The following is a 14,684-nucleotide window of genomic DNA, read 5'->3' as shown; positions in this document are numbered from 1 at the left end:
TTTACAATTTAATTTACGTTATCCACTATCAAATAATAAATCATTTTTCTTCACCAATGAATCGATCGTAATTACTTACCGGACATCTTGAAAGTATTAGTTGCGCACAAACGTGTTTATTATTTCACAATTCCTTTCGTTACACCGAAATGTACATGTTAGAAGACGCGTAAATTTTGCGCCAGTTCGAACACACGACTAAACAGCTAACTGGCTCGACGTGTGATCGACCTTCTTGTTTATTGTGGCCTGACCAATCGGCAGTTAGCCTGTAGGACAAGAGGTTATCGGCAACAGTTTTGAACGACATATATTCTCTATGAATTATATACATCATCAATAACGTATAACGATAGGCGATTTAGTAGCAGATAGGCACGTTCGAAAGAAGAAATAGGAATAGAAAGAAATATTTCTATAAAGGAATGTAAAATACAAATATTCATCTGTCAGTAGATTTTCTAGATAGATAAAGACACAGATTTTGAGGTAATTAAGATTGGATTAAGTTTGAATTAAACGTAATCGCTTATAGCCTGATCAAGGTCTCCTACGGTCGAACGTTGTCGGTCACTGATATTGTCAAACAAAACCATCGTTGATTAAAATCATATGGATTAGGACCGATGTTGTGTAGTAGTGTACAGTAAGTGAAAGGCGAGTGTTATCCGTTGTGAAAAGGAAATCGATTGTTACGTTACAGGCGTAAGAGACGGAATTTCAGCAAACAAGCGTCGGAAATTCTAAACGAATACTTTTATTCGCACCTCAGTAATCCGTATCCGAGCGAAGAAGCGAAAGAAGAGCTCGCACGAAAGTGTGGAATCACCGTGAGTCAGGTAAAGTAAATCAAAATATTTCTTGTAACTTGGACTCGTTGCTACCGCGTAACGGTAATTCGTGTGTGTGTCAATAATTATTTTAAAATAACGGAAGTTACTGAAACAACTATTCCCGATCGAACATTTTTTAACATCGGCCGAAGATTTACTAAATACGATAACCGATTAGTTTAAGGCATTTTTTAAATAATACTAAATAATGATAATAATAAAAGTTGTTCGTCGTATTTGTAGGTTTCCAATTGGTTTGGCAACAAGAGGATACGCTACAAGAAAAACATAGGTAAAGCACAGGAGGAGGCGAACTTGTACGCAGCCAAAAAGGCAGCTGGTAAGTTCCGTCCTTCGCAAATGAGCGACGGGTGTTCCTTGAAGAGTTCGTTTCGATAGCTTGCTCGTATTAAGGATATCGATAAAAATGAACAATAAATTATAATATGAAAGTTAAACGGTTGAAAAATACGATTCTTTTTAGTAGCCACAGTTGATACCGGCGGAGTGTTGCTGAGAAAACGACAACTGCGCGAGAGCAAACTCCTTTTACATACTCGGATAGATTATTATTTAGTGAAATTTCCACTCAACACCGGTAACACTACTTCGCATCATCTTCTCTTCATCGTCGCGATCATTTTTATATCAAACTCGATATTGGTGTAGAGGAAAAGTTTACGTGGCATAGCGGTTTCTCATTATCGTAAATTATCGTGAGATTCAGTTACTCGTTACTCTGGCTCTGTCACCGTTGTCGTTCCGGCTGACTAATAAATCTTTTAGGAGGAAACAAAATTATCGACTGGGGTTCGTAGCCTTTTTCTTTTTTTTCTTTTCGCTATATAAAAAGATACGCTCAACTTGGAGCTGTATAACCATCTTAAATTATGCAACTGTCTTAACGTATCTCTCGCAAACACGACACGACACGATTTTCTTCGATAACGACACGTCATCTCGGTTCATTCGTATTTACTTTTTCGCATTCTCCATGAAATTAGAATAAAAATTCCGAGGGTGTTTCTTCTGGAAATTCTTCGCATTCGCACAACTTGCTGGTCGCGATTACGCGTACTTTTCTTAACAACCGAGACGTTTCTTTATTTTAGAGGGCAAGGCGAGATATTTTTAACTTACCAATTATACGGAGAAAGAGGGAACGAAAGATGAGAAGAGCGTAGGAGAATACACGAGTGCAGGAGGACGATGAGATGCCGGCATTCTCGCGTTTCTTTCGACACCCTCCATGCATTTGTCTTTCCTCAGCCACGCTCCTGGTAAACGGGCCGCAGTCTTCTCGTAATTAAAGAAACGGAATTCCAGCGATACTGGCGCCAGCACTGCGGAACCCAGTACTTCGTCTCGGATAGCGGAAATGTTTTCGCGTTTCGAAGGAAAAATTACCGCTGTTACATTCTGAAGTAACCAAGCTAATTTCCAAGTTATTCCGTTGTCGTTCAAATATTCCTATCGATACTTTACACGTAGTTCTCGATAATGGAAAATTCGTTGAAATTTCGCTTTCATCCGATAATTCGTTCATTCGATGCGGAATCGTCGAAAGACGATTTCACGATACGTATGTCGATTGAATTAATCGGTGGCGTCTGTAACTAGTCCTATTGGGATTATATATGTATCGTGTTAAAAAGTCAATGAAATTCGAGGGAAAGATGAGCATCGACGACGCCACCGATTACACGAGATACAAAATTAGAAACGAGCTCACGTCTTTTTTTTGCGATAAACGAAGATGTTAATCAGTGAGGCGGAAGAACTTAAAAGACGCACCCTCGAATTTTGTATGCACCGCGATTGTTTCTACAGCAGCTTTTGCAGGAGCGTCGCCGTACAGTATGGGTGGTGCCAGTCAAGGCACCCCGACGCCGATGATGTCGCCGGCGCCACCCGGCGGGCCACAAGACATGGCCGGATACGGGATGGGCATAAACGGTAGCGACTACGGCTCGCAGCCGTACAACGACGGCTCCATGGGCTACGATCCTATGCACCAGGTAACCGTCAGAACTTCTCTTTCTAAGTAAATTCATTTCTACCTCGTAGTCAGCAATCATTGCCTCGCTTTCATCAATGCCCTCTTGCATTCTTTGAGCATGTTAGATAAGTCTTGATAACGCTTAACCCCGATGTCGAGGGATCTTTCGCGTGGTTCGAATGAATGGAAAGAGACGGCAAAATGGTTCTTTTCGTATCGTTTCCGTTTCGTTTCGTTTTTTTTTTTTTTTTCATCTTCAACGAATAATCATCGTATTTGGATGTAATAACGTTGGAACACTGCTCTCGATTTCCATCCATTTTCAAGCCATAGCATTGTGCTTCTATTATAAACGCATGCGCATCTCACCGCATATTCACACATATTGTGAGAAAGGACGTTTGAATGGGGAAGAGAACGAGGGAACGAAAGAAAGAGCAAGGAGGCGAAAGGAAGATGCAGCGAATGTGGTATTGGTGATGGTGAAAGAAAATTTGAGCTCGTGCTTATATACAGGGTGATTCAGTTTCAAGCAAATCAAAAACATAAAAAATAGTGTAAACGTTAAATATATACACACCATAAGTGTAATTACAGGCTGGTGATTTCTATTATCGATCGAACACTCTGTATGGAGTTGAGCGCGCGTGAATGCCGTGTTATGATAGCTTGTAAAGAACGGCGCGTGCGTCTGTAGGTGCAAGTAGGTGCGTGTTGTTAGAATATATAGGACTGGATTGGATATGCTGTTGCTGGCCCATAAATACGAGCTTAGAGGAAGCCGATAGTGGTGGCAGGAGCGAAAGGTTGGAGGAGAAAGAGTATCAGGGAGTGCACACGGAGCCAGCAGCAGCCAGTAGCATAAGGGTTGCTTAGTATGCATTGGAGTTGCTAAGTCACTTTTTAGGTAGGGCTGCTCCCTCACATATTAATAGACTTGGTAGGTGCGCGGCCCTGCTTCTAACGAGCTGCCTCTATTCGACCGATGAAACGCAACGGGACTGTATCTTCCGAGATCCAAAATTCCTCTGTATCTGGCACGTAAGCGAACGGCAGTGTCATGATTTCCCTAAATCTCGTTTGTTGTTTCTCCTTTTATTAGGTTTTCAGTGACAGCCTTTAGAAGAACAGTAGTGAAAAAAATAAAGTCGCGTCAAAGGACAAAAGGATCGATGTTTGAAATTGTAACTATGCGTTAGCAATTTCTGTCCTTATGGTTTCCCCTTGTATTCGCGTTGTTTCAAAACAAAGGAACAAAATGTATCGTACAGCTTGCGTCCGGTTCTTCGAATCCAGTAAATCTTTCTGACATGCAATTTCGACGGTGTCACGTGATAAAGAGTGACGTTGAATTAAATTCATGCACATATACAAACGCGCGAGCCGGTTGCTCGACTAGCTGGGAAATTTGTAGATATTCTCAATTGCTAGATTAAATATCCCCCTTGTCGATACGCCAGCCGTTTGTCTGTGCGTACTTCGTTACAAATGTTGCACCGCGTCATCGTTGACTCGCTTCAAAATACGTTCTGATGCCGGACGTTCGAATCTGTATCGAATGAAAAGTGCATCTTCATTCTATGCTTTGTTCTATTACCTATGTCGAGAATACTTGCAATACCTCGTTTATTCACGCTGCTCTTAAAACATTCTCCTCTATCGATTTACATATATATATGATATTTTATATTATCGTATATATAAATCGAAAAGGGAGAATCGAAAAAGCAAAAGGAATCGTTTGGTTAACGTGTATCGTCTTTAAAGTGATCCGCACTGAGAGCTATTCCGCTCTTACGTTATCTTCTCCGTTCGTATTTTTCTCATTACCGTTGCATTTCCAGAAATTCGAATCGACCAGGAAAACCGGAGAAGTTCGCAGGAAAATTAATTTCGCGGTTCATCCGGTTCGGCCATGGCTCCAGTCCCAGGGGCGAGAACCCGCTCGAAATGAAGCGACTAAAATGCATGCTTTCTCCTAGCTGCCGCGTTTTCAAATCACCTCTGCTTCTCGTTTCGTTTTCTACCTTCGTCTGGTTCGGCTACGTCTGAACTTGCCTATTCTTCACTTCTTTCTCGTTACCGCGAACGTCCAAGAATTTTCTCGAGTCGAACGCTCGTGCTTCTTCTGTCTCGCTTTGAATTCTCCACCAACTCAATATCCATCCAAATCAACTTTGAATTTTCTTCTTTCCCCCCTACGTGTTATATCTACCCAAAGAGTTTAGAGTACGGAATAAACGTGCTTCGAATTGCGCTTTCACCGGCAATTGGCACTAAAAAAAAAGACCTCGTAGCAATGATAAAAACGCCCTTGCTGCTGCAACTGGCACTAACGTTTCCATAATCGCATACATAACAAAAAGGCAATTGCTTGCACACGATTATATGTATAATGTATAAGCACCAAGACTATTTTTTACACATCGTGTCGGATCTGTCTAACATAACGCCCGTTTCGCCGATCTATAATCCGTTTTCCCGTTGCTACACTTTTGTCTGTGGTTTCATTTGATCTTTTTTATAACCCCGATTTTTAATCGCTGTTGGTTGGTACCCCGAATCTAACAAAACGAAGCAAAGAACTGTGTTTGTTGCAACAAGAAATTGGGGTGCGGAGTGTCTAACGTGTGTTCGCACGATTTCCAATTGTATTTTCTTGGCTCAACGACAAAAAACGAACAAATCTTTAAGATCACGAGCTTGATACATCTCTGTCTTCTTTTTTTTTCTTTTTTTTTTTTCTTTGTAATTTTTCAAGTAATATCGACTGTCGGATAATCGCACCTGCTTTTCGTACGCTTGTCGGGAAGATATCTACTGATAACGGATAATTTTAAACGTAGACTCGCTAAATATAATTTACGCTACACCTATAGCGTGTCGGAGAACTCTTGAATGAAATCTAAAGTTTCTCAGTAGATACCAACTTACTTCTCTCGATATTCGGACTCGTTTCACGATTTTTCCTATATAGAAAGTACGCAACTTGGAACGTACGTAACTCGATTTATTAATTGGGCGATTCGTTCGTAATTTCGCGATCACATATCGTACGATATATATCCGCGGTGTATTTACGTGGGATAGCGAAGGGGGAAATTTCATTTCAACGAGATATGGCGCGAGTTTGTATCTCGAGAGAAGGTAAGGCGACCCGGAAAGGGGGATCGATTGGCAAAAATGCACTGACGGCCGCGCGCTTTCAAGCGCATTGTTACAAGCACAGTTCGCACGGTCTTGCACCTGTAATAATATCGTTACGATTGATCAGTCGTCTGTTCCTTGGTCTCTTCTACTCTCCATCACCTAACGATTTGGCTGATACACGAATTTCGTCGACGAACCGTCCATCTTCGCGGAACGCGATTCGCGATCCACTAGAACTAGAGTTCTGTTTATGCGATTTTGCTACAGTCCTGCGAGAAATATGTTTCTCTATTCGATTTCACTGGTGAATTTCGTTGCTCCGAGGAAGATGTACGGTTCGGTGGACTGCTAGGGTGGTCGGCTGTTTGCTCTCGAACACAAGCTGAATCCAAATTCGTCCCGTTTAAATTCACTTAGATCCTTTTTTCTTTCTCTCTTGATGCAGATGAAACGAAATTCATAGAAGGCGACAGAGAGTGAGAGAGACATCGAATCAGACTTCACGCAAAAAGAGTACGCAATTAGAGAGCGAAAGAAAAAAAAAATTGAGAGAGCAAGTAAGAAGCATCGCGGAAAGAAAGGAAAAGACGAGAATCGCGCGACCTGGCTAAAGTAAACGAGAGATTAAAAGAAAAAAAAAGCCAGACGGCTGGTGCGTGTCCACTGATCTCAGCCTTATGTGCTTTCTGTTGTGTTCACAGTGACGCGCCGTGCCAACGAAAAATCCAATTGCGATCGTAGATTCGTCATCGAGCTCGACGTGTGCTGGCTTTACGCGAACGCGTGAATCCGCTTGCGTTTCACGAGAGATTGGAGGAATGCGTGAAGTATGTCTGAGAGAGATTCGCGAACGATGTTCGAGATTAGAAATCGACGAGCCGTTCAGGATGTATCATCCTTCGTTGCAACAAGCACAGGTCTCTTTCCCTCGAACGGTCGAAACGACGAGTTTCGAAAAGAGACAGACGAAATTTCGAACAAACTGATTCGCATAGAATCGAGACATCGACTCGTAGATAGTGCAATATACTCATAATTACTATATAAATACATTTATACGCGTTCTTTTTTTTTTTTTTTTTTTTTGTTGATATTATTCTTAACGCTTGATTTTTCGAGCCTTTCTCACGTATCGTGTCGTTTTTGTCGCCTCGCTCGAAGCCGGGAACTGACGATTAACGAATCAACTGGAAATGAGATATTTTTAAAGCGACGAATTTTTATCGAACTTTGTTCGTTCGTTGTTCTGCCTGAGACGCTTTCGCAGCGACGTTCTCGCCTTCGAGCTCGTTTCTAGATTTAGACTTTGCCGAATGTGCAATAAAACTTCTGTAGCAGGCCTTCTTTGAGCGAGAAAAGCACGAGGTAGCTCGTTTATAGGTAGGTTACCGAATTGGTGGCAGCGAGTAGTAAATTAATCCGAGCCAATCGTATCGGTGGAACACGGTCGATCAAAGAACGAACGTTCCGTCGCGCCTTTTACTTTTTATTTCGCTAACGGTTCGCTGTATTTGACCGATAACGATGGTTCCGAAGGGATTAACGAATCGATGTTTGAAACTAGGCAGCTTACGATATCGCAGAAATACGGGCAAGTAGACTGCAAGCATATCGTAAACGCGTATCGTCACGTTACTTTCGAAACAAATCGTCCCCTAGCAGTTTTTCGTACGCGATCAACCACGCCTGTTCGTTGCGCATAATAGCACGAGATCAGGCGAACGAGTACGACGATCTCTGTCCGTGCTACAGCTACTTATAGACTATCTGTGCTATGCAGATACATCCTCGAAGAACGCACCATGCGGTTTCTTGTCGCTCTCGTATGGCTTTCGATACTTAATCTTACAATTAGAATATCTTCTACAGAGTTTCGCATCGCACTGCAATGTATTCGTTACATATACACATTCACGTTTAAGAATACACGACACACATACGCTGACTTACAAAGTGATATAGAAAGAATTACGCAGATCAGAGAATTCTTTACGGATGGATAATTCCTCGAGAGACATCATCGTGGCATGCATGGCTGCATGTAGAATTACAGTTTATACGTTTATACTGGTCTTACACAGTAGTACGTGTGTGCGTTTATCATTACTTCTACATATTCTATTATTATTTTTTTGTTGTTGTTTTTTCTTTTTTTTTTTTTTGTTTTTGCGGGACGATTGGCTGGGGTTTTCTGGGTGAATAGATAAAAGGCGAAAGAGGAGATGAGAGAGCGTGAAAGAGGGCGGATGTCAAAGATTTCATATTTAGTTCATTTGCAGAGTTATACATTTTTCGCGTAGATAGTAGAATAGGCGCCGGTTTGTTGCATTGGCAAATTAGAGTGAAAGGATTTCCTAGTTTTGCTGTTTGTTCCTTTGTTCTGCAATCATCATCTCGATCATTAGAATCTTTCGTGTTATGTAGCAAATCCTTTCGTGCTCGTAACGGGAGTCGAACGTATTCTTTTTATGAAAAAAAAAAATAAATAAATAAATAAATAAGGAAAGAAAAGAGAAAAGACAGTTGTTAAAAAAGAAAAGAAAAGAAAAAAAGAAGGACGTTGCGAAGCAAGAAGGTAGATCGATATCCTGATACGAGCAGCCAATTCAAATAGCCCGCGCTTTCGTAAAATTCCATATAATTTGTATATCATGGTTATTCGAAAAACGTCTGTCTGTGCTGACAAAAAAATGCGTAAAGTTGTGAAACGAAGGCGATGCTTAGTGACCAATGACACGCAATTTTGTCGCCACCTGCAGGGAATAAAGACAGAGAGCTAAAAATCAATTGAAAAAAAAATCGAAAAAAAATGACGCAGGGAAAATCACTGACCGGAGGGCCCGGTGCGGCCGGATGGATGCAACAACGCGAGGCGGTGCCGGAATTTCCGCCACTCCACGATTCAGCGGACTCTGATTCCGACCGAGAAAATGAAAAACGACCGCGCGTCTAAAATTACTTTTGGGATGAACGACCTAGCATGGTAACGAAACTAATAAAACAAAATACATGCAAAAAAACGCAGCAACAAAATTGAGAGAGAAAAAAGGGAAAAAAGCATAGAGTAGAGTGTATGTCAGAGAAAGAGGGGAAAAAAAAAAGAGCAGACGTACCGCTACCGGACAACCAGGAACCACGTCGTCACCCACTACCGACACGCACACGCTCTCGTCGGCACACAGCCACATACACCAACATACGTATACACATTTGCGATAACGCGCACCTCCGAGCCACACACAAGGAAATAATGTTCGTTGGTGTTCCTACGATTAATAATAACATTAGTTTCCGATTTTGAAACATTTTTCTCTTTTTCCGTCAAGAGAGAAGGCCAAACGCACCGAAGGATGCGACGATATTAATTAGTCTATCGCGAATTAATCCGTAGTACACTTTTAGCAATTTCTCGAGATAAATACGACCATGAGAGAATGTTAGTTATTCGATGATTCGCGCACCGAACAGGAACGATTTCATACGCGCGTTCGCAACTTCTTTGCTTCTGCCCTTCGATCTTGATACCTTAATCTTGCCTTATCGAGTGACTGTGCACGGGCATCCACGTCACCTATTTACAGAGGATTTAAAGAGCGAAACGTGTGAGAGGAATTAAAAGAGAAAAGGCGGGTAGAAAGAAAGAAAGAAAGAAAGAGAGAGAGAGCGAGAGAGAGAGAGAGAGAAAGAGAGAGAGAGTGCGAGAGTATGAGAGAGTGGAAAGGACGGCGAACGATAAGAATCCGTAGGGCAATGTGCTCTTAAGAAACGTAGGTTCGCTTCTATTAAGACAATACGGTAGCGTACAGGCGCCTAGCTAAGGAGAGAGAGGGAGAGAGCGTATACAATCGACTAATTGTTTTATTTTTTACGTATGCTACATACACGCATACGTAGATGGACGTAGCTTGTACAGATATTTTTATTCTTATTATCGTCCCTATCCCGATACCCTACGATTGATCGGACGATTTGATTTTAAATATTTAACTTTGTCTTTGTAATCATTTTTACCCTCATGTTATGTATATCCCCCCCCCCCGCCCCCATTATAATACGTAGCGTAATTTTTTGCTGGGTAAGGATTTAAGAGAATAATATTTTGGACGTACATAAAGAAATATATATATATCGTTTCTTTTTTCGTTTCTCTATTTCTCGACGAGACAGACATTTCTAGAAATTTTCCAGCTAGATTTTTCATGTAATTCCTTTTAAATCTAATCCCAGCAGTATCCCGAGTATCGTGTAATGCTAGCGAATGTTTCTTACGTTCGATTATGGTTTAAGTTCCGAGTCTTAAGTTTCGCTTCGAATTATACTTTTATAGCGATACGTTGACGATGTTTGAGTGCTGATTTGTTCAATTTCGTTCGAACGCGAGGACACCATTTAGTGTTTCTGTGCTAAGAAACAGATCACGATCATTGTAATAATTTTCCAGCATTATTATTTATTTACTGAAATTTGAGTACGCGCATGTGTTTCATAGGTATATAAGAAGACGATTTGTCGGTGTCCTCGCTGTACAAAGCTTAGTATCGTACACTTTGTTACGTTGAAAAATTGTGTGCATGATTGTACCTATGAGCGGGCCGAAAAACTCGATCCGTTTTCTACATTTCTTTTTTCGTTTTTTTTTTTTCTTCGTTTTTTCTCTGTAAAACAACGATTCAGCACGAGATCTTATTAAAAATTCTTTCCTTTGTCTCTTTTGTTTTGTTTCGTCGATTTCAACAGCCGACACACGTACAGAGACACAGGTGTCGAATCCAGAATTCGAACTCCGCCATTTGATTGGTAGTCGCGAAGCGCCAAACTTTCGGCCACTCTTCTCGACCAAACTTGTTCATTCGGCTTCGATCACGCAACTTTTTGCAAATCAAAGTATATTTTCTAGTGAAGTAAAACGTCGTCGTTTACATGGTTGCTAATTGGCTAATCGGCTAATCGGCTAATCGGCTAATCGGCTAATCCGTCGGAGCGTAGAGAAACGAATCGAAGTCGGATTTTTATCGATACTGCTGCGCTTCTTCCGGTCGAACGGAAATATAGGTTTCGAAAGCGGCGCGAGACAACGCGATTCAACTGGATTCGACATTTAAAATATACGATTGCGCCTGTCTATCCTTAGTTGGTCGTACGTACGTAGGTACATATGTATTGTGTATACGTATACATGTGTATAAAAATATATATTCTATACTTTCGTATCTGTATTACTCCGTATGTCATCATTGCGATGGTAAATTCCTACGATGAACTGGGCAGAAACGTAAAGATTGCGTTCCGACCAAGTTTTCCTTCGACCGTATGCGTGCATGAATCTGAATAGTCGCCGGAAAAAGATATTTCGGATAAATTCTAGTTGACGCAATAACGTTGCAAATCATCTTCGTCGCTTTATTTCTTCGATTCTTTGAAAAAGTGGACACTATCGGATATTTCTTGACGCTCGAGTTAACTTAACGAGTGGAAAAACGAATCGCGAGGAATTGTTAATAGTGCTTTTTCACGCGACTGTGTGATCACGCTCGCGTACACGGCCGGTACTGTTTGCTTTCAGGAGCTGTCGCCTTGAAATACTTAGAGGAATCGCAAGAAGATGCGCGAAACAGACAATTACGAGAATGAAATTAAGATGTAGAAACGCATATGTATAAGATGTATCGTGAAAATGCTCGCGCAATCCGATCACCTCACTATCTGTGATCCGAGGCTCGTCGTTAACGCGGCGAGTAATACGAACTAAAAATCGATATTAAGCTATTAATGTTATGTAATACAGATTCTCTAAGCGAGAAGCGTTCACGTTCCTAAGCGACGCGTAAAAAGAAAGTCGCACCAGAATTCGACGAACGAACGATACGTTGTCGAGCTTTGGTTTACGATCGAAAGCTAACGAACAACACACCACCGCGATACGAGAAGTTCACCCAACATTCACAATATACGTGATAGGATTAAGCGAAAGGGTTGGTTGTTTGTGCTTGCGAAAGAAAGAAGCGGCCAGAAACGGCAGATACCCGTTCCTAGTCGGTTTATCGTCCTTTACCTTTTTCACTTCTTCGACTTGTACGACAACTGCTTCTTCGTCCTCTTTTTCTCCCACTTCATCGTTTCCTCTTTTTGTTCCACACTGTTTTGCGAAGATCAAGCGTGAACGCTTCTATGCATCGACGCCACCTTTCTCCCTCTCAGCGAGACTCATCGAGCGAAGATGGTCGAAATGAAAAGACAGTGAACGGAAAAAGGGATGAACATATAGAAACGTGATGAGCAAGCAGATAAAAAAGTACGATCGGGAAACAGAATAGAAACGAAGCAATGGTCCCGCGACACAACACTAATGTATACGATTTTTCAACATGAAAATATTATATATTGTAGCTATACATATAGAGGTATATAAAAGAGAATAGTCCATAGGCAAAAATGTAATAGCTAAGTACATCATTGTAACGACGATACTAACTAGTAAAACGAGATTTATTTTATTATTATCATGGTCGCTGTTGTTTATTATTATTATTAGTATTATTATAATTATTATTGTTATTATTATCATCACTATTATTATTATCATTATTATTATTATTATTATTATTATTATTATTATTATTATTATTATTATTATTATTATTATCATCATTATCATCGTCGTCATCGTCATCATCATCATTATTATTAATGACCACTACTACTGCTAATACTCACCGCTACTACTACTACGACTACTACTACCCCTACTGCTGCTACTACTACTACCCCTACTACTACTACTACTACCCCTACTGCTGCTACTACTACTACCCCTACTACTACTACTACTGCTACTACTACTACTACTACTACTACTACTACTACTACTACTACTACTACCCCTACTACTACTACTACTACTACTACTACTACTACTACTACTACTACCACTACTACCCCTACTACTACTACTACTACTACTACTACTACTACTACTACTACTACTACTACCCCTACTACTACTACAACTACCATGATTACTACTACTACAAGTACTAGAAGTATCACCGCTACTGATCCTCCTGATACTACTATCACCAACACCATCACCATCCGTGCTACTACTACTAATACTGTTCTTACTGCCAAAACTATTGTTACTGCTGTGAACGGTGCTACTATTACTACTACTACTACTACTACTACTGCGACTATTCCTGTTGCTGAATCTACTATTATTAGGACTGCTCGTGCTGCTATTAGTACTGCTAATTCTGCTGGTACTACTATCACCACTATTGCTACCAACCATATTACTGCTACTACTACTGTTATTGCTATGAAAACTATTACTACTGCTACGAACGCTGAGGTTACTATTAGTAATACTATTCCTCCTATGACTGCTCCTGCTGCTGCTGCTATTACTACTACGAGTGCTACTCCTACGACTGTTCCTGCTGCTGCTGCTACTACGACTGTTCCTGCAAATCCTTCTATTGTTATTATTACGACTGTTCCTGCTGCTTATGTTCTTAATACCACTATTTCCATTATGCCTACTACGACTGCTACTGGTACTGCCACTTTCCTTGTTATTGATACCACTATTGCTTCTACTGCTTCTGCCGTTACTGTTACTGCTCCTGCTGCCGCATCCGTTTGCAACTGCTGCTGCGGTTGCAGCTGCTGCTACTAACACCACTACCACTAGTACTGCCGCTATTAATTACTACTACTACTACTACGACTGTTGCTGCTACTACTATTACTGCTACTACCACCACTACTACAACTACTACTACAACTACTACTACTGCTACTAGTACTACAGCTACTACAACTACTACAACTACTACTACTACTACTACTACTACTACTACTACTTCTACTACTTCTACTACTTCTACTACTACTACTACTGCTACTACTACCACTACTGCTACTACTACTACTACTACTGCTACTGCTACTACTACTACTACTACTAATACTACTACTTCTACTACTTCTACTGCTACTGTTACTATTACTATCGCCGTTATTATTATCATTACTAATATTATTGATATTTGTGATCTTCGTATTGTGGTGATCGCGTTCCAATTTAATTATTAGGCTCATGGATTATTTTTATTATTATTATTATTATTATTGAAATTTATTATTATGCCCAAAACGCGTTGGACGTACCTTTTGAAGACAGAAGAAAGTCGATCAACAGCTAGATAATTTTTATGGATTTATTAACTATTGATTGTCGTGATGAATTGCGGCCCGACGATTTATTACTTAGCACGTAGGAAAAAAGAAAAAAGGATATCCATTTATTGTATAAACGAAGATGAGGCGAAGATGAGAATTACGAGTATCCTGCAGAAGATTAGGTGGTTAAATTCTGTTGTTAAATAATATGTCGCTGGTGAAACTATCGACTGAAGATCGAACATTGAGAAATATTCCCCTTTAATTTATATCCTTTTCTACTCCTAACGCGATTCGTCAATTTGCTATTTATTTATTTATTTGTTAAAATTATATATATTAAAATTTAGACTACGTTACTTTGTTCACTCAAAGAACTCACAGACAAGACAGTTGTAAGAAAAAGGGAAATTTCATGTCCTCGTCTCAAAAGTCAATCTTCAGCCAATTTTTTCACCAACCATGCGACCAGTACAAGTGCGTTTGGCACAGCTAGTATACGACAAAAGAGCGCCTGA

At 40.5% G+C, this 14,684-nt stretch overlaps 2 protein-coding genes across 8 annotated transcripts in view; both read left to right on the top strand.

Moving 5' to 3' along the window:
* Positions 1-12,485, top strand: part of LOC117206016 (homeobox protein extradenticle) — a 41,290-nt gene extending 28,805 nt beyond the window's left edge. The window contains exons 5-8 of one of the 7 annotated variants that reach the window (XM_033444963.1): positions 704-839; positions 1,077-1,173; positions 2,676-2,851; positions 8,801-12,485. In XM_033444963.1, the coding sequence (XP_033300854.1) occupies positions 704-839; positions 1,077-1,173; positions 2,676-2,851; positions 8,801-8,935 (544 nt within the window). In that variant the 3' untranslated portion in view covers positions 8,936-12,485. The other 6 variants (XM_033444966.1, XM_033444962.1, XM_033444964.1 and 3 more) reach the window with 6 other exon arrangements.
* Positions 12,486-12,994: 509 nt separating this feature from the next.
* On the top strand, positions 12,995-14,684 carry LOC117206068 (cell wall protein DAN4-like). Its single transcript, XM_033445066.1, has 3 exons — positions 12,995-13,591; positions 13,648-13,884; positions 14,517-14,684. Exons 1-3 carry the CDS (start codon positions 12,995-12,997, stop codon positions 14,682-14,684), a joined length of 1,002 nt encoding a protein of 333 aa, XP_033300957.1.

This window comes from Bombus bifarius, unplaced genomic scaffold, assembly GCF_011952205.1.
Source record: "Bombus bifarius isolate JDL3187 unplaced genomic scaffold, Bbif_JDL3187 scf7180000007996, whole genome shotgun sequence".
NCBI lineage: Eukaryota > Metazoa > Arthropoda > Insecta > Hymenoptera > Apidae > Bombus > Bombus bifarius.
This window is presented reverse-complemented; position numbering and strand designations above follow the sequence as displayed.